At 41.6% G+C, this 21,342-nt stretch overlaps 4 protein-coding genes and 1 non-coding gene across 5 annotated transcripts; 3 read left to right on the top strand and 2 right to left on the bottom strand.

Moving 5' to 3' along the window:
• Positions 1-149: 149 nt before the first annotated feature.
• On the top strand, positions 150-1,164 carry B0T23DRAFT_404997 (uncharacterized protein; the record flags this gene model as incomplete). The annotated part of the gene is made up of 2 exons (XM_062838955.1): positions 150-153; positions 992-1,164. The coding sequence occupies 2 exons, from the start codon at positions 150-152 to the stop codon at positions 1,162-1,164; spliced, it is 177 nt and encodes a 58-aa protein (XP_062693477.1).
• Positions 1,165-1,809: 645 nt separating this feature from the next.
• Positions 1,810-2,674, bottom strand: B0T23DRAFT_154333 (uncharacterized protein). The gene has a single exon (XM_062832599.1). It carries the CDS (start codon positions 2,514-2,516, stop codon positions 1,983-1,985), a length of 534 nt encoding a protein of 177 aa, XP_062693476.1. The 5' UTR covers positions 2,517-2,674; the 3' UTR covers positions 1,810-1,982.
• Positions 2,675-3,342: 668 nt separating this feature from the next.
• B0T23DRAFT_154324 (FAD/NAD(P)-binding domain-containing protein) lies at positions 3,343-5,390 on the bottom strand. Its single transcript, XM_062832598.1, has 3 exons — positions 5,048-5,390; positions 4,416-4,980; positions 3,343-4,359 (listed from the first exon to the last, which is right to left on the bottom strand). The coding sequence occupies exons 1-3, from the start codon at positions 5,217-5,219 to the stop codon at positions 3,612-3,614; spliced, it is 1,485 nt and encodes a 494-aa protein (XP_062693475.1). The 5' UTR covers positions 5,220-5,390; the 3' UTR covers positions 3,343-3,611.
• A 2,526-nt stretch (positions 5,391-7,916) lies between these two features.
• On the top strand, positions 7,917-8,006 carry B0T23DRAFT_t189. The gene has a single exon. It is a non-coding gene; the product is annotated as a tRNA-Pro (tRNA).
• A 2,549-nt stretch (positions 8,007-10,555) lies between these two features.
• B0T23DRAFT_442907 (cytochrome P450) lies at positions 10,556-13,258 on the top strand (the record flags this gene model as incomplete). Its single annotated transcript, XM_062840836.1, has 5 exons — positions 10,556-10,940; positions 11,016-11,802; positions 11,859-12,550; positions 12,854-13,064; positions 13,210-13,258. The coding sequence occupies 5 exons, from the start codon at positions 10,556-10,558 to the stop codon at positions 13,256-13,258; spliced, it is 2,124 nt and encodes a 707-aa protein (XP_062693474.1).
• Positions 13,259-21,342: the final 8,084 nt, after the last annotated feature.

The following is a 21,342-nucleotide window of genomic DNA, read 5'->3' as shown; positions in this document are numbered from 1 at the left end:
CTTGACCGAGTGTCCATCGCGAGCTTCACCGGTCACTTGGTGTGCAGCCTATTACAACGGGAGCAGCGGGCCGTTGGGGAGGGATAATAAGCACGAGCCGCGCCGTAACCCCCACCAACTCATCCTTGTCTTGCCTCATCCGGTTCAACATGGGTACCTTTGAGCCGTCTGGTTGGCATGCCTTTCTGGTCCCAGCTTGAGGAGACCGGTGACGAGGTAGCCTATGAGAGCCTACAGAGTTCATGATAGCCGAGAAAACTCTCTGCGAAATGAATGGGCTCTTCCTGGCCGATGGTGGCTTCCACGTTACCTTGGGCTCGCCTCGATGGGACGTGGGCTGATCTTCCACATATGTAATGAATTGCTGTTTGGCTAGCACTAGCTGCAGCACAAAATCGTGCACCCTAACGTTCATCAACCAGATTGCGACGGCAGAACGCCAAGAATTCAGGACTCCAGCGCCACAATCTTTGCTTGGCCCAGCGTTCTGGCAAGCTCCAGTGACGATGGGGCAACGCAGGGAGTGCATTGAACCGTTCCATTCAATATCGTGGCCGGTCTCCTGTCTGAGGCCCACGCATCAGGTCTGGTCAGGTGCTCCCTCTGTCACCCAAACGGTCTACGCACGCTGGCCCTGGACTGCTTACGCTACAACCCTGTGTCTGTGGCCGTTGGGAGGACAGCTGAGCCAATCTTGAAGAAGAGGTTATTGATGGGTGACAGCCAACCGGATGCTCCGGCACCCCGACCTTTTCCGTTATAACCAGCAACGTCCACTGCCAGAAACCAGGACTGCAGGGTTTTATATCAGTTCTCATATGGCAGATCTCCAAACAGGAATCCGGCACTTTCTCGTCCTCTGGTATCACCATGACTGGCGCGCTTCAACAAAAAAAAAAAAAAAAAAAAAAAAAAAAAAAGACTATGAGGCATTCGGCCTACCTCTTGGTAAGTATTTCCAATGGTTCGAACCTTTGATAACAAGCAATAGGCCAACCATCGCTCAAAGAGGACAATGAACGCCTGGAGTCGAACTTCCGCTTCAGGCGGGATGCTTCCGTGGGCTGGCAGCAGCGGGCTGTCAGCACGCTTCTGGTGCCTGCCCACACGTGGCTGATAAATGCCGCAGCGATTGCCTCGGCAAGGATTTCGAAGTGCGCTTGACTTCACCCTTGTTTTGATATCTCGGTCGTCGAATCAAATCACCCCGACACGCAACCCAGGCGGGTGGTTATTGCTGAATGAAGAGTATGCCGAACCTTGGGCATACCCTTGTTCAATCTTGGTGTAACACTGGGTAATGGTGTGGTCGAGGATCTTGTTGACATTCGATGTGCAACGGAGGAAATATCAGCATAGCCTTCGTGGCTAGGAATAGAGGATCAGAACAGTCTCCAACTCAATGGTAGAGAAACAGGGAGAAGAATTGGGCCAGGAAATCGATACACCCAAGCTCGCAGTCAAGTGTGGAACTTCAGAAGAGGAGGGGAACGGCGGCCGACAACTTGAGAAACTTCTGTCAAAAGCTGAGGGTCGGGCTTCGATTTCGGACGCCCAAGGAGCCCAAACTCTTCATCGTGTGGTTACCAGAAGGAGGTCAAGAACCATATCTGCTCCAACCAGCCGCGAGATCTGAATATCGTGGTAAGGGGGCCAATGGCAGTATTGGCAAGTCCGTCATAGGCTTCCATCGGTTGTTGAAGCTTTGTCTTCCCATTTGCCCCTCTGCTGGAGTTCCTTCTCTTCGGGCATTCGGGTCATGGCGCTCCCATTTGGCATCGATGTTCACCCTTTGAAACACGGGGAAATCGTCAGATGGCTTGTCGTTGGACCAGAGAGATGCTGCATTATTCCGAATCGAACCAAGAGCTGGCTATCCATTTTTGCCTTTGAGGGTGTGTTAGCAACGGTCTGCTTCGATTTTTCGCTTTTATACACGTCTTTATCTCTTTCACGTTGCTAAGTTGGACGGTGAGGGAGGATCAACAACACCTACTTCCACCCAGTACCAAATTGCAACGAAGGCGAGGTACTGAGTACCCGCTATTGGTCCAGATCGTCTTTGACCAAAGGCGTCTTTCTGAAAGCCTTGTATTCGACTGCGTCGTCGCTCGAGGGCCGGTCTTTGGGGTCAGAGCTAGTGTCCGTGGGGCGGTTGTGTAGGCTTGACAAGGGGAGATGGAAGTAATCGATCTGCTCGGATGGAGGCGAAGCATTGAAGGCATCGAGCTTTCTGCATCGGCGAGAACCGTCAGTACTCTTGGGACGCTCAACAAGGAGTCAGAAAGGACATGGGAAAATAAACTTGGATCAGAGAGAGGCAACAGCGAGGTGATGCCTGCCTCGATTTTGACGGCTGCCTTGCACCATTGGTCAATCGCACACAATTGGGCAACACAACTTCGTGCTCGTAGCTGCCAAACTGAAGAGAAAAGATGCCATGGTGGAAGCGTCCGATGTAGCGGCAGCACTTTGAGATGTGATGACCAACCCACGGCAGGCACGGGTGCCTGCATACAACCTCAAAATTTCCACAGACGATGCCCCAAGTATGATAGGTTACCATGCCTAAACATGTAACAGCGAAAATACAGAGAGGAGCATCCGCCACAAGTCGAAACAAAACATGGGGAAAATAAGAAGGGAAGCCATCCCCATCTTCCAAGTCCTCAACATGATCACATGCGGTACTAGGTTCCGGCCCAAAGCTCGTCGTACAAACTCCCAAACAAAACCGTCATACAAGTCAATCAACGTAAAATAACGACCTTCTCGCCGGCTCTCATTGGGATCTTGTCCCTCACATCAAGCACCTTTGTGGTCGCTCTTGCGCTAGCACCCTGGGAAATTGTACAAGTTAACACTTACTCCCCATCCGGTCGACCTGGCAGCAGCACCATCAGCTACATCAAGACCGAGTCGACTCCAGTCCGCGTGACTCCCAAAGAAATTGGGAACAGGGCCGTCTTGAAGGAGGAGTACACTCCGGTGGTGGTGGTGCCGGAGTAGGCCAAGGGACGGTAAAGGAGACGAATGTAATGATATCTTGTAATTTACGGAAAGCAACTGTTTGGTCCGGATCGAACGGCGGATGGCCGGGTTAGAAGGACTGAACCTGAAAGTCAAGCTGACAACGAAATGATGGAATGCATGATCTTGAAATCGGGTGAATACAAGGTCACGGAAACTGGAATGGAAGGCGCGCCCATGTTGACCTTGCTGAGAACTGCGACAGCCAGGTTGGGGAAGGAACTGCTTAGATGTTACAACCGAAACAAGCCGAAGTGTCCCACAGTCAATGCCGCTGAGGGAAGGAAGAGCTCGAATGCTCTGCCATTCTCACGATCAGAAATTCTCGCATTGTCTGCCGGTATCTGTTCCTAATCATTCCAGCCCGGCATTTCCTTCACTCTCTGCACCCAATGAATACTTCTCCCAAGCACAAGGCCAACCGAGCATCCTCCTTTGCAAATACCCGCAACTACTCATGTGCCACTCGTCACCACCAAAAACAATAGCCAGCGTAACAGCAACAATTGTCCACTGATAACCATATTCCAATCTAAACCAGGTACGTATCAGATGACTACATGGTGGTAATGATGACTAACTTAACTCCAGTCTCCAGCACCCAGCTCAACCTTTTTTCCCGCGCGCAAGGCCTCCATGATGTCTTCAATCTTCCACGGCTCGTACTTGTACCCCGGCGGATAGTTGGGCGGCACTTCAAAGTCCTTGTTGAACGGAATGCCCCTCTTCATGTTCAAAACCACCTGGTCGTAAACCTCGTACGCATACTTCTCCGGATCGTGCTGCCAGACCCATCTGGGCATCCTAGGCTGGGCGTTGCGATAATCCACCTTCGCATTCTTCCAGTCGGTGTCTTGCAGCAGTTCGGCGTTGAAGAAGCCCAGCTTCTGAGCACATGCGTTGCGAATGAAGCGCATCCTCACGTGAGCACGAACCGACTGTGGAACATTATCCCATCCGCCGATCTGGAGACACGACGCCAGGCTGACGGCATCTTCAATTGCTTGCGTTGCTCCATTTCCCGAAGCTGGCAAGAACGAGTGGGCGGCGTCCCCAATGTTGACAACACGCCCGCCCGGAGACGCCCACTTGGGTTGAGGATTGCGCCAAAAGAGCTCAAAGTTAATGATGGTCTTGGGCGGAGTAAGCTTGATCAGCTCCTTGAGCTCGGGGGCCCAAGGCGTGGGGACTTTGTTGTCCATGTTCCTCAACACCTCGTCCGACTCGACCGTGTGTGTCCAAGACTCTTTCTCGGAACCCGTAACATCGTGGTTCATGATCCAGATCACCGTGTCTGGGCGAGTCAGCTGCATGGCATAAGTTCCCGGTCTGTCTCCAACGTCAGTTCCCACCACACTAACACGTGCATGGGTAGCACCACTTACCCAAGCCAGGTACGGACGATGGGTTCTGGCTTTCCACCGCCCTCTGGAATGTGCATACTAAAGAACTTCTTGAGCTCGGGCTTCTGGTCCAGGTACCTAATGTCAAACGCCGCGCGCCACATGGCTCTGCCAGACTTCATAGCCCTGACCTGGCCACCGAGGAGCTTTTGCGCCTTTGACCCGACGCCATCAGCCGCAATTACGACATGCGCTTCGTATCTTTCGCCGTCCTCAGTAATGACCCCGGCCACTTCGCGTTTCAAGTCCTCATAATAGTCGACAACCTTCTTGTTGAATGTAATGGGAATTCCGAGTCGGCCCACCTGACGAATATACATACGGTAAACAAGCGGGCGCATTTGAAAGAGCCCAGGAGGAGTGCCGGGATCAAGTCCAGCCTCCCGGAGTCGTTCAGCAACCTTGAGGGGAGGAATTACCAATTCTCCGTCGTGCTTGTAGGTCGCAAGCCAGGAATTATGGAGAGATATCTCGTCATACTCCTTCGCCATCTCAGGCCAGTGTTTGAAGAATTTGGTGGCAGACAGACCCATGAAGTACATATCCCCTGACCAAGCATGCGTAAGCTGACATTGGCTTTGGACACGTAGATGATGTTCGGAAAACACACTCACCTTGGGTGTTGATGTCTGGGCATTTCTCCAGGATTCGGACCGTATGACCTTTGCGACGGCACTCAATCGCAGCCGTTAGGCCAGCCAGGCCGGTTCCCACGATAAGAACATCGATGCCTGAGTCCGGATATGAACCAATAGGTTTGGGTTCGCCTTCCGTGATGTAGGGCATATTGTAATTGGTTTGGGCTGTTCAATGTTGTTCAACCCGAGTGTATGATTCGGGGAAGAAAGCTGATGAGAGCTAGTGACGTGGGGAGACCTCATTAAGTATATGCATACACCCACAGAATGTTCTTTCTGTCTCCTGGAACCATGTAAAAGGATGGAGAATGCACATGTCAGACCCGAAGGTGCCAGCCCGATTCCCACACGGGGATGGTAGCTTCCGACACCGAACCCAAGACCAATGAGCAAACACGTTCCAGTTGGCAGTCAGCCAAGCCTACAACACCCGCCCCCCGATGCATCGAGGCGGGCATCGGGCGGTACCGAGGCGTGGGTTACAGTGCGTCCCATTTGTCAATTGTACATGACCATACATTGTCGTTGATTAATTTCTGTTGGCTGCTCGATTTCTCATCTGCATTGTCCCAGATCAATATGTCCCTTCCCTGATCTGATTGTCGGTTCCTACCAGCTCTCTTCTTTCCTAGACCTGTACGTGTACTTGTTCTTGTTTCGAGCTGCCAGCAGCTGCTGCTGTATACACCGCAGTGCGGAAGTCGCCCTACTGAAGTTTTCGTCTCATGCCAAAGTTAGAAATCCATGATCATCAAGGGAATTGACGACCGGACGGAGTATGTGAGGTATTGGAAGCGCTATCGCCTTTCGCTGGCGCCGCCATTTGCTATTATTTTTGTTTTTCCCTATCGTACCACTACCCATAGCCCGCCACTGCATGCACGTGGCCGTCGCGGCGTCAATCAGCTCAAGGGTCACTGCACGGGGCCATCCTTTTGGGGCTCTCCGGCGGCCAGCAGACCATGAGAACATTTAACATGATGCACAATGATTGCCACAGGTGCGTTAGACAACCATGGGGAAAGGAGCTCAGAAGAAGAGGACTCAGAGGAAAGGGGAACAGATGAGAGGGAGACGTGGAGCGACTTCTGCCTCGGCGGTTGGAGTCAAGCTGTCAAAGTCAGCCAAGGCCGCAGTCGAGACTACCTACGGCTCCCAGGGGACTTGATTGCCAACTTGGAGGGTTGAGAATCTTGGAAGTTTGGGCGTGGGAATCTTGGCACATCGACTGCCAGCAAGCAAGCAGAATGCCAGAAATCCGCTCAGTTTCAGGCTCTACCTATGGTCCGTCGAAAGCCTCGGCTTCGCAGTTCACGAGCTGACCCAGTCCACCGATGATCAAGAATCTACAAACTCTCAATGACAGATCTTTCAATAGGGGACCGGACAAGGTTGAGTCCGTCTCAGCCGGAGTTCTACGGCACTTGAAGGCAACATGCAATGGAAGGAAGGACTGGGAAGGAGGGAACTCAGGAAGAGGGAGAAATCATGCCGCATCTCTGCATGACTGACTGTTCAGCCTTTGGACATCCACAGGAACTTGTTACTGTATTCTGCGGGGAAAGGGGGGCGTAAACAAGACCATGGAGTTGATGACGCTGCTGAAGTGCAAGAAATCCCACGAAGCATTCCCGTCTGAAACCCTCCGCGTATGTGCCGGGATCTCCGGGAGGGAAGGAGTCTGGTATTAGACGGCAACGGGAAAGATCACGGTGCCCGTTTCAGCTGGTCTTCCGGTTCGGCACATAGTGTTGTTCCATGTTAGCTGGGAGCATCGTCATACATTAGTGGGCGGGACAAGGAGCATCCGTCATGGGTTTCGCAGCCCTTGAGCCTTTCTTTCTGGGAGTTTCTCTCTGATCGATGTGTTTGATGTTATCCGTGAGCATCCTCGCGCCCTAACAACTAACTTGCTTACCTCACTCACTTGCAGCAGGTACAAAACAACCTCAACCGGGCTACTTACCTCTAAATGGACTGTGAAGCACGGCCCGATCAGTCCTAAATCTCGTGTCTGCGCGTCCAGGTCCCTGTGGGTTGCATTGGAAGCAGCGCAGCGCTTAGATAGCACGGAAGGTATCATGTGCATTGCATTCAAGTCAGATGCACCCCACAAGGAAGCAACAAAGCGTTCGGCACGTGGGTGGGCATCTCCAGTCCAAGCTTCAGCCACTAGCATCACCACCATCACCACCACTATTACCACGTGCACCGTCTGAAGAATCGTCGTCGGCGAGCTAATCCAATCCAATCCAATCCTATCCAATTCGGTCCGGCCAGCAACAGTGCCCGGTCGCCCGGTGGTTACCAAGTATCCGCCGCCAGTGTCGCAGTCACAGACTGGATGCGTGCCTGTGCCATACTGGCAACTCAGGTTACCTACTAGGTAGATGCTTCTGCCAAGTCTCCCAGTCATGTCCGGTCCGGTCGACCAGCTTGACAGCTTCCATCAGGCTGCTAGGTAGGTACACACCTACTTCTTGAGCGCATATCAGTATCCCAGCTCTACCTAAGAACATCAACTGAGGAACTTTGCTTGGATTGCACCATGCATCATGCTTCCAAAGCGTCAGTCATAAGCAGGTTAGCATGCAGAAGGGACCAGGCGCAGTGCAGCTCAGCGCAGCTCAACGTGCATTGATTGAGCTTTTCAGTGCTTTTTAGATACAGCTCAAGGGGTGAGGATAACAATGAAGATTTTTTTTTTCTTGTTGGCATGAATTATCGTCGAGTGTCAGTTGAGTGTCAACAACTGAAGGCCAATCTTCGTGGTACTGGTTGGTTAGCCAGCCTGTACGGGGAATTATGGCCACTATTTCCAAGCAAGGTGTTCAACCAATCAAACGGGCCGCTGGTCTAGTGGTATGATTCTCGCTTAGGGTTCAATCCTGAGCATTCTTGCGAGAGGTCCCGGGTTCAATCCCCGGGTGGCCCCATTCTTTTTCGACTTTTTTTCCATCGGTTTTTTTTTTTTTTTTTTTTTTTTTTTTTCCCGGCTTTACCGCTTCACAGTTCTCTTTTTCTTCTTTTCCTTTCTAGTCTCTCTGTCTTTTCTTTAATTCGACATCAATGTCTTCCTGTCTCTTCAAAACACCATCCTCATTAATTCCATGCCTTTGTGTCTTTTTTTGTCTCTTCAACTGCAACTCCAGCGATCGCAAGATGCAACTCCCAACTCGTTATGAAGAACATTTAAATGCACACAATTTCTGTACAGACCTGTAAAATTGCATGTGTGAACTATGCTTCCAATTCCACAGTAAAGTCCTCGGTCCAGATCCATGACCACCCCTATCCCTTGGATGAAAGGGACTTCACATGTCAGGCCTTGCAAAAGCAGGAATCAATCTCTTCCTTTTCAATTGCATCTGGTTAAACAAGAAGAAAGTAGCGATATCGTCGCCGATGCAAACACATCAAGAGCACCGCAACATGGCACTTTGCAACCTGTACTCAGTCACGCGATTCCTTGAAGTTTTTGCGCAAAGCCGCCTCATTGCCTGTCATTTGGTGACTGCAATCTCCGCTCCCGATCTTGCCAAAACCATGATCAACACTCCGATCAACCAACTCTAGAGTCCGGACGAGTTGCTGGGTGGGTGCAGACCCCTTCCTACCGTGGGAGATCTCTTGGTACTGACTTTTGGATCCTGATAGCTGTTAGTTATCTCACCTATATTACTTGCATATACCTAAAAGTTTATGTGCAAGCAACTGGAAAACCTTCTCGTGGGTGCCATCCCGGACAGGAGAAAGCATGACCGTTGCCTCCGCAGATGCCTCTACAGCACGTACACCTCGACTTCGACAGTATATCTGCAGCCATGCCAGTTACAAGATAATGGGTACTGGACTTGCCGTCTCTCTTTCATTAGCCGCGAGTCGCGACCGAGACTTCACCGTAACTAACTTGGTCGAGGGTTGGTGCAACTCCCGCCGGGTCGCACAACCTTCCCGTGCTCTCCCATGCCGCAGAGCGTAGAGCACAGAGATGCAAAAAGAGAAAGTGAAAACAAGAAAAGCAACGGCAGGAAACTTGAACTTGGTGATATGTGCTCATGATTTGTTTTGAGGGAGTTTTGTATCCGTATCTGACCTGACGGGCCTGCGTTCCACTTCAGCAACCAAGGTATAAACCCCTCGCAGCAAGACATACACCGTAACGCAGCCCAAAGTTCATACATAAACGTGCTTTCAATTGGCTTTGTTAGTCAAGGAGAGCAAAGAGCTTGAGTGAGAGAAATGGGGATGTCATTGAAGTCTAAAAAAGGCAAGTGAAGCCGACACTCATTCCGGAACCAACTCCGAATCAAGTAAACGTTCTCAGTTATTGCTTGCAGTTTGCAGTTCGGCAACAGAGCCACTGAACGAAGAACGAATGCCCTATTCTTGAGTTAGCTTTTACTTCTCATTTTCTAATGTCAGGCTCCATCGCACTCACCAAACGATCTGAGATCCGTCTGCTTCTCACCCAACGGCCCTACGACGCTACGTCCGGGGCTCAATGACTTTTTCATGTTGGTCTGATTCCGGCGCTGAGCCTGTCCTTATTCTAGAAACTCAGTCGCGCAATCCATACATTCTTCCGCTCAGATCATCATCAGTCCACTCGACTGAAGAGAAACTGGAGTGATGAATTCGCCAAAAGACAAGGAAACACGTGTTGCGTACCTCTGTCATGTACACTGCCACCCGCATCTTGCCTCGCATAGTACATGAAACCGGCGTCTAACTTCTCTCTTTGTGCCAGGCTGAGTCCTGAGAGAGGAGACGCAACGTTGGAAGCGTTGTCAAATGGCATCCATTATTGGTTGGGAGGTGTTCTCGTATAGCATGATGCTCGAAGCTGTGATTTCCAGATGTCAGCGTCGCTGCAGAAATGCTGTGCGTAGGGATCAGAACAACGGCAACGCTCTTGCTCAATCAAGGAGGCGACGGCATGTAAGGGGGGAGAAAGTAAGTGCATTGAGGATCCCGGAACGGCCACACCATACCACCCCACCCTTGGCAAGTGTGATAGCTGCGAAGTAGTCAGCCTCCATTGATCAATAAGGGTTGATGTCCCTCCGCCCTTGTCATCAGACACTTCAATTCTTCCAAAGAGCCGACAATATCGCCATTGACGCTCGGACTCCATCAGGAGGCCGGCGCTAAGTCGTTGTGGTTGCTGAGTGCATTGCGTATACATTGGCAGTCGGCCAGGTGATAATGAGGAGAGAAAAGACGCGGGCGGGCGGCCTTCTCGAACTCGCCGTGTCAGCCCCGCTACTGGAAACAAAGCTGGCAACTGTTAAGCATCAGTCTGCCTGGACAACTTTCCGTCCAACTCTCCGGCCCCGATCTTGTTGTTTGATGTCGTTGGCATAGTTTCTTGTTTTCCCCATTTTCCTTTTAAACAGGGAACCAGACCGGTAGAAGTGCCGTTTTGTCATTTAGAAGATCATCTTTGCATTCTCTCTCATTCTGTCATCATTTGCTCTTGCGATGCAGCTACTTACACTCGTTATCGTAGGCCTGTTTATGCTGATAGTGGCCGTTGTGCACTTCATCAAGGCCTTTAGGGAGGTGAACGACCCAAATGGAATTCCGGGGCCGACACAAATACCCTACTTGGGGCGCGTCCATGATCTTCCCATCCAGTTCATGTGGCTCAAGTTCAAGGAGTGGGCGGACAAATATGGACAACAAGGCTTCTACCGAACCATGATGCTCGGTGCCGAGTTCATCGTCGTGACCGATGAGAAGGTGGCGGAGGATTTGCTGGTCAAGCGCGCCAAGTATAACTCGGATCGGCCGGTTATTCAATCCTTGTTTGACTCCAAAAGCACACATGGGTCGATGGAGTACCTTCCCCTGATGGGTCACAATAGTAAGTAAACAAGCCCCTGAGAATGATGGTACAGGCCAAAACGAAGCAAAAGGTTGACAAAGGAGTTAACAACAGCATACTGGGCACGACAAAGAAAACTCAGTCATTCCTATCTGACCGAGGCCACCAAAGCTCAATACTACGGTGTAATGTACTTTGAGGTCCAGCGATGGATGGCACGCTTGCTCGAAAACCCAGAGGACTTCCAACACTCTATCGAGGACATGTCATCCAAGGTCATGTGCCAGTTGACATGGGATGATCCGAGCCTGAGTGAGTATTGTACCAAAAGTGCCTGGGGTCTCCTGACACAGATGTCACCGGCTGGACCCATCACCAACGTCCTGACACCGCTATGGCACTTGCCAACCTTGATCAACCCCTGGAAGAGAGCAGAGCGCAAACGCCACGATGAACAGCAAGCGTGGTGGATGGAACGTCTTTTGACATGCAGGGAGAAGTTGGCGCGCGGGGAACTACGCCCATGCTGGACTCGACAGTTCCTCGAGAAGACGTCCCAGAAAACCAGCATATCTGGTGACTATGAGGCCTCTTGTGTCATTGGCATGTTGGCCCTGGTTGGAATCTTTACCGTCGTCGGTCCCATGTCCTACTGGCTTGTGTCCATGGTTCACAACCCCAAATGGCAAGAGGCTGTTCAGAGGGAAGTTGACGAGGTTTGCGGTAACCGTATGCCAAGATTGGAAGACGCTCCTCGGTTGCCCATCCTCCGTGCTTGCATCAAGGAGACAATGAGGTGGAAGCCGAACGTGCCCACTGGTGTCGCCCACGAGACCGAAGCGGATGATCATTACCAGGGATACTTTATCCCCAAGGGAACGCGCATCCTGCCTTTTGACTGGTTTGTCGGTCCTATCCCGCTGTAATGCCTGCTCGATGAGATGCTGACAAGGCCAGGTCCTTTCTCCGTAACCCCGTCAAGTACCCTGACCCGGAAAACTTCCGTCCTGAGCGCTGGCTCGAACCTGGCTGGCCCACGTACAAGGAACCTCTGACTCAGTATCCGACCATCAAGGGTTTGACCTCGTTTGGCTGGGGGCAACGCCAGTGTCTTGGTATGTCACTCACCCAAGATGAGCTCATTGTCGGATGCGGTGCCTTGGCCTGGTTGTTTAACCTCCGGCATAAGCGTGATCCAGTAACGGGCCGGGAACTACCCGTTCCGCTGGACAGGAGCAACTCGCTGCTCATCATCAAGCCGGATCCGTTTCAAATGGAATTCGAGCCACGTTCCGAAGAGAGGAAGAAGGAAGCGTTGAGACTCTGGAAAGAGTCCGAGGCAAAGGATCGCGCCAGGAGGGAACGGTGGTTGAGGAACGTGAAAGAGGGAAAGGCGAATGTGATCAAGGAGCCAAAGGTGGCGCAACCGACATTGAAAATTCCATCTCCCTCACCGGCAGCAGCGGTTCCGGCTGCACTCGTGGATGGAGGAGAGGTACGGGATGATTTTTCGAAGACGGTGCAAGTGGTGGAAGATAAGAGTGGCGGCGTGAATGGTCATGGTGGTTCATTGGCCGAGAAGGCGGTGATTGATGTGAAGAAGGAGGCAGATATTAGCATCACGATCGCGAGGCTCGACTCCACTGCATGTGTGTACTGATGGACATGACGGGGGAGAAATTGTAAGTAACCAGATGGGAGTGATAAGCAAATAGCAGTCGGTGCACCTTTTTACGAGGTAATCAAACCTTTTTTTTTTTTTTTTTTTTTTTTTTTTTCCTTTTTTTTTCTTTGTGGGTTATTTTCAATGCAATTTCTTCACTCAAAAGTGCGCTGATCGGGTATGTGCAATCTGTCGCGCCATGGTGAAATGGTTTATCTTGTTCGGGCGGCAGACGAGTCGAAGGGCTCGAGAACTTAAACGAGAAGAGAGGAAAACCGACGAGACAAAGTTGACTGCCCAGGAAGACTGCAGTGGAGACGAGAGTGTGGCGCCGACCAGAACGTGCCTTCCCCGGGCCGTTTAGGTCATGATCCAATTCTGTTGACATGGACCACGGCAGCTGCCTCAATACGAGTCAGCCAAAGGGCACCTTCCCGCCTTGGAGCCATCGACCGGCTTGATCGTGATCCCATCCCCAACAGAGGATTAGATGCTGGAAGGTGCGCATCGGCGCACAGACCACCAGCTACAGTATTTAGTTAGGCATTACGGTTGCAAACCGTGAGTGAGCTCGTTAGACCAATCACAACCTTTGTTTATAACCTAAAAGAACCGTAAAACGCAGTGCCTAACGCATTATATTAGCGATCCTACCCACAGGGATTTAACATTACAATTAAGGGGGACACCCTAAAATGCCCTAATCGAAATCATTATTACCAAATAAATAATATGCGTAGTAGCAGTAATACTAGTACAGTACCTCGACGTAGACTAAGGGGTTTAATGAATATAATGATATTTCGAATATATAATAGTACGCTACTTTAGCCAAATTATTACCTAATAGCTACCGACGAGTATTATTAATAATTCTTTCCTATAAAACAAATTCGGGACTGAAGTATATATAATTACCCCTAATAATCTCTAATATAAGAAGTAATTATTATAATAAATATAAACCGGATTTACTTTATCCGAGAACCTATAAATTTGAAAATAGAGAGTTAACGCTAGTTTGGAAGGTGTATATTAATATATTAATAGAAGTCGGAAATTATACCCCGTATTTATTAGGACAGCGCTAAATATTAAATAAATATTTAGTAAGAATATTTAATTAGGGTATTAAGTAAATTATAATATAAATTACTAATAATAACATACCTCCACCCACTTTATCTTAATAAGTCTTCCCTAAAACTAAAACAATTATTAAAATATATATACTACTAACTATTATAATACTTAAACTTAATATAATATTAATAATTCTATACCCCTTAATTCTACCCTCCGTTTCTTTATACTCAATATTAATCTACCGTTTTTAATACTTATATACTTACCTGGTCTTTATACCTAGTTAATTACCTACGAGGTTTAATGAATTACGTATAGGTATTAGTAACTTTTTAAATTCTAATACTTACTCCTCTTACGTACTAATATAATTACCGGAGGGTATTAGTACTATACTACTATAATTGTAAGCTTTCTATATATAGTAAATTTAGAACGCTAACCTCGATTTAATATTAATTTAAGAAGTACTAATCTAATTCTCTCTTAATACTATACTCTAATTGGGTATAATTAGCCCTTAGAATATTATACCTACCCTAATCTTCTACTTATTTCTAATTTTACTACCCTTATTATAAGAGTAACTAATTATACGGGATTTTTCGGGAATATTCTCAGGATTCCCCGGTGAAGACTTTAATAAATATTTAAAAAATATTGAAATTTATATTAGCTATTTAAAGTTTATTAATAAGGAAGAGAAGGCTCGCGAATGTTATATTGCGTTCCGGAAGGGACTACGGGGTATTGTAAAGGAAGGATGGTACCTAAAATTATTTAAATTTAATTATAAATAGGAATTATTGAAAATATAATTTTTAATAAAATTTAAATTCTGTATTACTAATTATGATTAGAAAATAGGATATTAAATTAATATTTTTAATTATAAAGTAGGTGAATTAATCGAAACTTATGTAGATTAAATTATAGAATTATTGTATAAATACAATTTATTATAATTTAAGGAATTTTATAATCAATTTTATTTATAGTTAGCTGATAATTAGAACCCTATAGACATCCAATTACTAGAATGAATTAATAATTAATTTTATAGAATAAAGAAGATTAATATAAGATATTAATTAACCAAAGGGACTATATTTAATAATATAAGGGAAGTTATTATCGATTATATTATCCGGCTAGGGGATAAGGCGAGTCTATTTTTAAAACAACTATTAATTATAGAATTAATAGCAATTAAATAGAATATTAAAATAATTATGATAAATAACCTACTTATTATATTCAATGAATTAATATTCTATAAGCAAATACTAATTAGAACCAACCTATTATTATTTTAAACGTTAAGATCGGTGAATAGTAATTATATATTAATATATTAATAATAACTGTATATTATCCCGCTACACCTACAATTATAGATAGGAATATAAATAGTAGGGTAGGCATATATAAATTAATTTATCCTAGTACTATATTTAGTATTAGGCTATATTAGTAGAGAATAATTTCTAATCCCTAACTAAAATAGTATATATTTACCTAATATATCGGGAAATTAAGGTATAGCGGGGCAATTTAGGTCTATTAAATAAGGCAATAGTAATAATAATACTAATTAATCCGGAATCTAAGGTAGGGCAAACCTAAGAATAAATTATAATAGGGACGTAAAGAGTAGTAACTATAATATCAAGGGGTATAATTAGTATAAATAGACCGACTTTAAATATTTTAATTATTTGGGCCCCTACTTATTAATTGATTATTTGGTAGTAAAACGGCCTTAGTAAAAGATAATAAAAATTTAAGAATATATTTAAAATAATAAACTTAATTTAACTTAATTAAATTATAATCCGGCGGATAAATAGGGAAAGTAATCGCGAAGTATAGCAAATTTTATTAGAAGAGTAGAGGAAATTCTTAATAAGGAAGAAATAGAAATAGTAATACTTGTTAGGCGAGCCGCCGTAGTCTCAGTATTAAATTCGGTAGTATTAATTGTAGGGCTAGAAGATAAATAAAAGTGAATAGTTAAATTTATAGAAGAAAATACCTATATATATAATGCGCTATTAAATAATATACCGGCCGGTCCGGTATATTAATAGTAAGGGAGGTCCCTAATATTAGTATTGAAAAGAATTAATATTAAATAGAAAATTAAATTAGAGAAAGATAATAAATTCCTTAACTAAGGTAATACGAAGGGATAGTGAATTCGGCGAAATATTATTCTAATCCGGGGTATTAAACCTAACCTATAGGATTGATGGGACATAAGCGTTTAAATAAGAACCTAAATAGTCGGAACTGGTTTATTATTTATATAATTGTGTAATTGCTTACCCTAAATATAAGTTAGCGTAGTTTAGGAATTAGGGTTATAATAAATAGTATGTTGGGGTCGGCGAATCGCGAGATATACCCGATTAATAATAATTAACGGAATGAATAAAGGCCCAAGCTAGGTAGTAAACGTAGGTTAAAATAAGGGAGAATAATTATAAAATATATTATTAGGATATATCCGTGGATTTATAAGTAAAAGAAATATCGGTAGGTATTTAATAAATATAGGTATATTAATTAATATAATTAGCGAGGAAGTAATAAATCGGTATAAAATAATAATAAAAGATATAAAGACGCTATACCGAATTATAATTGTAGACGGACGGTTAGTAATAGTAATAAAGTATATATATTTCCCCTTAGTAGTAGAAGGTATTTTAGCCTAGGTTATAGTATATGTAACTCTAAGGGCAAATCCAACCTACGACCTACTATTGAGCGCCACTTAGATTTATTGCGTAAGAGGAGTTATTAATGTTTATTATCGAACTATTACTATAAAGGGGAAGAATAGGGTTAAGAAAATAGTATTATTACTAAATAAGTAGGGAAGGGTATAAAAGATAGAAGATAGTAATAAGGAGGATTATAATAAGGATGATTATTAAGTAGATGAAGAAGTAATTATTAATATTAATTTAGAATATACTTTATTAATAGATAAAATAAAGGTAATAGAAGAGTATAAGGCGGAATATTATTTAAAAAACGGATAGCGGGCCTAAACCTAGAGTAAGTCTACGAGGAGGAAGAATTAAGAGAAAAAGTATTAAAATTACACCTAACGAAATCGAAGATAGGAAGGAGGATTAATAAATATATAATAGTATATACAATAATTATAGTACTAATAAAAAGAAGCTTAGGGGAAATAGATTTATAGATTATTAATAGACTATTAGAGGTTAGTAAATAGAAATTAAGGGAAGGATATATATTTTGAAAATTAAGGATAGTAAAGGATAGTTTCCCAGTATAGACGCTTCTACCGATAATACCGGTAGACGGAGGAAGAGTAATATTATAGTATTATAATTAAATGAATCGTCTATTCCTAAATATTGAAATTAACTATTTATTCGATATTAATAATATTTTAATATTCGATAATTATAGGGGAATAGTATTAGTATTAATAGGGAGAAATAGAAAATTTATATTAGAAGTATTAATAGAAGAAAAAGATAGAACTAAATTCGAAAGATAGGCGCCGAGCAGGGTATTAAATAGCGAATAGTAAAAAAAAATATATTTTAAGGAATAGTATAAGGATAAAGAAATAAATTAGAAAGAAACGGTAAAGTATAGTAAAAGAGTAGGTTATATATATATAAGATAATTGGTCGTAGAGGGATACGTAATAAATCAAAAAATCTGTAGAGATATAGGAAGGAGACTAGAGATTCGAAATATTATTAAAGTACTAATAGAGAAGATATAGGTATAAATTGAGGAAATAGGCATATAATTAAAAGATGAGTATAATTTGGAGGAATGGAGAGAAAGGGTAGTACGTTTAGTATATATTTACCGGAATATATTTGCAATTGAATTAGTTAATATTAAAATTATAAATTTTATTTAATATATAGTTAATATATTACTTAATATTATCCCTTACCGTCTTAAATAATTTTAATATACCCTACGGATGCGAGAATTTGCCGATTAGATTTTACCGGAAATAGAAGTAATTAATTAGATTATTCCTAATATAAATTCTTAGGGAATATATATAAAATTTCCCCTTAAAAATAATAAAAACCTCCGGATTGTAATAGATTATCGATTAATTAATGGGGTGATTATTAAATTATAGTAGCTTATATATAATTAGGTAGGATTATTTAAATATATTATAATAGGAGAGTACAAGTTTTCTTTTAAATCGATAGCGCTTATAGATATTAGGTAATACTAATAGTGCAAGGCTATAAGAATAAAACTACTTTTATTGCGCTAAACGGTTAATATTGGAATATATAAATACTGTAAGGTATAACCGGTTCCTTATATACTTATTGTATATTAATAGACGTAGGTTTTAGAGCGTAGCTAATTGTGAGTAAATTTAAGGGATTAACTTTACTAAATCTATTCAACTATTACTCCGAATAGGGAATATTATTCGATTATTTTATTAATAATTATAATACGTCAGCTACTAATTTTAAAGCTATATATAATTTCTTTAAATACTATTATTTCCCTTATATTATATTTATCCTTATTAATATCTCTCCGACAAAGACTATTCTTTTTACAATTAAAATTACTATAATAGGTTTTAAATTTAAAGAGGAATAATGGCGACCGGTAGTAAAATACTAAAACTAATTTATAAAATAAACTAAATTTAAAAACTATTTGAAGAATAAAAAAAAATTAGCGGCAACTCTATATTTACTACCCTATTTATAAAAATATATTCTTAGCCGAATAGATTATATAAAAGTATTAAAACGAATATATATAAAGTAAATACTATAATAAACTTTAATTGGAAAATAATTAATTTAAAGCTATTAGATACTATATAAGTGGAGTTGGGGACCAGTTCAAGCCGAATTTTTTATATATCTATATATTAAAATTTAGAATCGAACAATTAAAACAATTTTACCGGGTGTACAATTCTACTTAATTAATAATATATTGAAGACTAGTATTAGGGTTGTATTAGTATAATTAATAACGGTTCTAGTGGGAATAGAAATTATTAATAAATTAGTAAAAGATATAAATATTTTATCCTTTATATTATAGTTACTTTCCAACGCTGAAATATAATATTATGTAAGTAAAAGAGAGGCGTTAAGAATACTATAAAATTTGGTTAAATATTGAAATATATTATTAGAGTCCGTATATCCAATTATTATTTATACTAACTATAAAGATCTATTAAGAATTTTAAATATTGAGGGAGATCCTACAGGCCGTATTATGCGATAAATTGACCAATTAGAAGAATATAATATAAAGATTATTTATTAACCCGGGAAATTATAATTTATTGGTATTATTAATAATTTATTACACTTATTTAGCGGAACTATAGACTAGCCGGAACGGTAGAATAAAGAAGTACTCCCTTTTAAATAATTAATTAAGATAGCCCTTATTTATTTAGTTCGGTTGTAAACTATATTAATTAAGGAAGTAGTATATATAATTATACTATAGAATCCGCTAGACTATATAGATAATTTAGACTAACAATTACTTACTGAACCTTAGTATACGGTTATAGTAGGATTCCTATTAAATAGTAAAGTAATATTAGATAATTTACTTAATACGGAATAATGTAATATTATCCGGAAATTAATTAAATATTGGCTAATTAATAATTATTTAATATACTAAGAGGGGTGGGGAGGTTGTAATTCGCTAATTTAGTACGTATTCCTAGAAGAAGTGCCGAAAATACTATGTAAAGTATACGATAATTATGGTTATTACTCTACTGCTATTACTCTTTAGCGATTGTATTTACAATATTAGTAACCGGACCGATTGAAAGATATTATATTTTATATATTAGAATGCGGGATATATATTATAATCGGCCTAAAATTACTACGAGCCGTCGATTTAATACCGATATTATTATTAATTCTATAGTTTATAGTTGGAATAGATTATACGGGTATAGTAATACTAAAAGGACGAGCGGGTTAAATATATATTTATTTATAGGTGTCACAGGGTTAGCCTGTGTGCCTTGTGCCTGGTGCTAGCGTACAGCAGCTTTTAAAACTGCCGTACGCTATTATTACCGCCGGTAAGCCAATTATTACCGGCAGTTGATTAGTTAGAACGCTGCCCGCCGCGGGTCTATCAAACCCGCCGGCGGTTGCCTTTATAAGGCCAGCCTTCTAGGTATTCGATTATACTTCTCTTCCTTTCTCCTTCGTACAATTACGTATAATTATATTTACTACCTACCCTTTGCCTATAATAGTTAATTATACTTTTTAATTATTGTGTTTATAATATAAATCTATTCTCTTTTATTGCGCTATTAATTCTTAATTAATACGTATATAGGAATCGCCTCGCTCGTCGAATTATTAAGTCTAATACCCCAAATACTAATAGTTATAAATTATAATAATTGCAATTATAGTTTCGCTCCCTTTATTTAATAAATAAGGGTAAATACTTTTTATTTAAGGGATAAAAGACCGCTTTATATAATTACTTTTCTTATATCTTATAATAAGAGTAATAATTATATATCCTTCTTTCCTATTAATAGTACTAACGATTTTATTAACCTCGGTACCCCTCTTAAAAGTACGCTATTTAATTTGAATAATATTTATAAAATATTTAATAAAATTATTAATACTACCGACATCGCCGTTTATCAAACTACGCTCGTCGAATTCCTTCCTTCGATAGTAATTAATAACCTTCTTATCAGTATTAACGACGATAAAGAGAAGAAAATTATTCCTCGTACTTACTTTAATATAATTAATATTATTATTTAGGACCCTACTTTCTAATTAATTATTACCCCGTTTGGTCGCTTTTATTATAATGACCTTGCTTAATACAAAGATATTACTATCGATTTTGAATATAGTAAGGACGAATTAAAGACCGTTCGTAAAATAATTATTAAAATTTAAAACAATTTCAATTAAAAGAATTTTGATTATTTTAATTTGATAATCGAATTTAACAACTTCTAAAAGAAATATAATAACTTTAATATAAATTATACCGCCCTTAAATTTTATAGTGCTAATATCCGGTCCCTATTTAATAATTTTAATAAAATTACTAGTATTAATATTAGTAAAATATTATTTTTAAAGTAAATTATAGAAAATCCGCTAATTTTTACTAATAAGGAGAATATTAATATAACCCGTAGATACGAGATTTTTAAGGTATGGCGTTTCTATATTTTATTTTAATAAAAATACAATCCCTTCCTCTATATTAATAAGGATATTAAAATTATTTGTATTACTATACTATTAAATTCCGAAATTTTATTTAGTATTTAGAATAATTTGGATATTATTTCAAATAGAGGAGATATAAATTCCTAGCGTTAGAAGATTAGTATTGAATTTATAGAGTATTTGGTTATTTATTTCTAGAATATTAATTTAAAAATGGACGTTGGCCGTTATTTCGAAGAATTTTTTATAAAGAATATATTTTTTACGGAATTCGAATTAGAATTTATTAATTTAATAAATTTTTTATTACAATGCCGACTAGGAAGGACTTAGAGAAAACGTAATATTGCACGAAGAGGAGAAGATCAGAAGAGAGCAGCGAAAACTTTGCTCCTAGACTATATATATGAACTAAGTAGAGATTCGATAGAGT

The sequence above is a fragment of the Neurospora hispaniola genome, assembly GCF_033458365.1.
Source record: "Neurospora hispaniola strain FGSC 10403 chromosome Unknown B0T23scaffold_4, whole genome shotgun sequence".
Classification (NCBI taxonomy): Eukaryota; Fungi; Ascomycota; class Sordariomycetes; order Sordariales; family Sordariaceae; genus Neurospora; species Neurospora hispaniola.
This window is presented reverse-complemented; position numbering and strand designations above follow the sequence as displayed.